Below are 2,529 nucleotides of genomic sequence, written 5' to 3' on the forward strand. Positions count from 1 at the left end.
AACATGTCGAGTTCCATTACCAGAGATGATTTTTCAGCCTTAGCCTGTGGAGTTTCACTTATTTTCTTTAATTTTGTTCCCTGGTTTCCCAATGTACATGGGAATTGCTATAGAAAAAACTGTCCGACAAAGAGAAAGAAGACTGTTCCAATTGCAGAATTTCACACTCAATTATGGCAATTTCATTTTCCAGTTTTGCTGAAGATTGTAGTTACATCCAAGTAACTAAACTAGATTAGCTAAAGTGGGATAAATCAAAATGGAATAAAAGCAATTGTAGTAAAGGTTGGATAGACACTCAGAAAAATCAATTGTTGAGTTCTTTGAAATCTCATGAGTAAAGGTTGGATAGACACTCAGAAAAATCAATTGAAATTGCTTTCCAGTCAAAGCTCAATGTAAACTCAAAAGCGCTGAAAAGAAACCATCAACTTAATAATTTAAGATCAAGGGGCCTTTTTTAAGTGAAGGAAGACAAGGATGACGTTTCAGAGGATTAAGAGGAAGAAGCAACTTTGATCGAAGAACAAATGGAGAAGGTTCTTCACAGAAGTGCAATATCTGCAGCAAAATTGGCGATCATGGAAAAATATTGTTGGGTCAAAGGGAAGCCTCAATGTTACCGTAGTAAAAGATTTGGTCGTCTGCAGAAAGATTGTAGATTGAAGAATAACAAACAATCACCTTTCAAAAAAAAAGAATAACCAACAATGAAATTTCACCAAGGATAAAGAAGATGAAGGGAAAGCTGAAAGAAATCTGTTTTTTGCAGGCTAACATGTCTCAGAAAAGAAGAATGAGATCTGGTTCCTAGATAGTGGGTGTAGTAATCACATGACGTTGGAGAAAGATATTTTCCTAAACATTGATACCACTTTTAATTCCAAAGTGAAGGTCGGCGATGGTGCTACGGTAAAAGTGAAAGGGAAAGGGAAAGGCAGTATTGTTGTTGATACAAAGAAAGGAAAAAAGGTGATTGGCGATGTTATCTTCGTCCCCGTGATGGATCAAAGCTTACTAAGCGTTGGAAAACTTTTGGAGCACCGTTATATTCTTCAGTTTGAAGGTGAAGGTTGTAAAATATATGACCAAGGAAGAGAAAATATTGTTGTGGCTAAAGTAGAAAATAGATCTTATAGAATTTTTTCAGTTACTTTCAAGTATTCAAGGGATGTTAGCTTAAAAGCTATGGTGATTGATGAATCATTGTCGTGGCACAAAAGATTAGGCACTTGAATTTTGAAAGCCTCAAGTTGTTGCACAAGAAAAATATGGTGCAAGGACTTCCTAGCATTGATGAGTAAAACAAAGTTTGTTAAGGTTGTGCTCTTGGGAAGCAACATAGACAATCATTTTCTAAAGGAGTGACCTGGAGAGCAAAAGAAAGTCTTGGAGTTGGTGCGCACTGATGTTTGTGTCCCTATGCATACTCCATCTCATTCCAAAAACAGGTACTTCGCTCTCTTTATTGATGATTACAGCCATATGACTTGGGTTTATTTTTTGAGACAAAAGTATGAAGTTTTTGAAGTTTACAAAAAGTTTAAATGCCTTGTTTAGAAGCAAAGTGGTATTCAATTAAAATTTTGAGAAGTGACAGAGGAAAAAGTAATCTTCTAATCAATTTAAAAAATACTGTGAAGATGAAGGCTTGGAGAGACAGCTCATAGTTGGTTACGCTCAACAGCAAAATGGAGCATCTAAAAGGAAATATCAAATAGTAATGGAGATGGCAAAGTCAATGTTACATGATGGACTACTAAAAAGTTTCTGGGCAGAAGCTGTATATACTACAGGTGTCCTATTAAGGCTATGTGGAACCAAATACTTTCTGAAGCTTGGAGTGGGAGAAATCCATCAATTAAACATCTTAGAGTATTTGATTGTATTTTCTATGCTCAACTACCAAAGGAGAAAAGATACAAGTTGAATGAGGCTAGTGAAAAGTGGATATTTGTTCACTACAGTACTATGTCAAAAGGCTATGAATTGTGCGTTTGAAAACCAACAAGATTGTTATTAGCCGAGATGTGATATTCGAAGAAAAGGCTAAATAGAATTGGGAGCAACGTAAAGAGGACAAGCAATTTGTTCCAATCACTATTTCACAGCAAAATATAGCTCAATAAAATCGTAGTAATTTGGGAAACTTTTCTCCACAAACACTACCATCTCCAAATTCAAGTTCAACACCATCATCTTCAAGTTCGAGTTAATCATCTCCAAGTTCAACTCCAGTAAGATAGAGAAATTTGAATGACATTTATGAAAGATGCAATTTATGCATTGTTGAGCCAGAGATTTTTGAAGCAGCAGTAAAGGAAGAGGCTTGGAAGAAAGCTATGGAAGAAGAAATTGATGTAATAGAAAAGAACAACACATGATAAATTGTTTATAGGCCCACAGACAATGAAGTAATTGGTGTAAAGTGGATTTACAAGGTAAAATACAACTTAGATGGTTCTGCCCAAAGAAACAAAGCAAGGTTGGTTGCAAAAGATTATTTAATACAGCCTGGTATTGACAATC

At 35.5% G+C, this 2,529-nt stretch overlaps 1 protein-coding gene across 1 annotated transcript in view; it reads left to right on the forward strand.

Moving 5' to 3' along the window:
• Positions 1-500, forward strand: part of LOC111394132 — a 1,832-nt gene extending 1,332 nt beyond the window's left edge. Inside the window, exon 5 of the mRNA XM_023019907.1 lies at positions 471-500. Coding sequence (XP_022875675.1) covers positions 471-500 — 30 coding nt within the window. The remainder of the gene's footprint in view (positions 1-470) is intronic.
• The last annotated feature ends 2,029 nt before the right edge of the window (positions 501-2,529 follow it).

This window comes from Olea europaea, chromosome 5 (assembly GCF_002742605.1).
Source record: "Olea europaea var. sylvestris chromosome 5, O_europaea_v1, whole genome shotgun sequence".
NCBI classification, from domain to species: Eukaryota; Viridiplantae; Streptophyta; class Magnoliopsida; order Lamiales; family Oleaceae; genus Olea; species Olea europaea.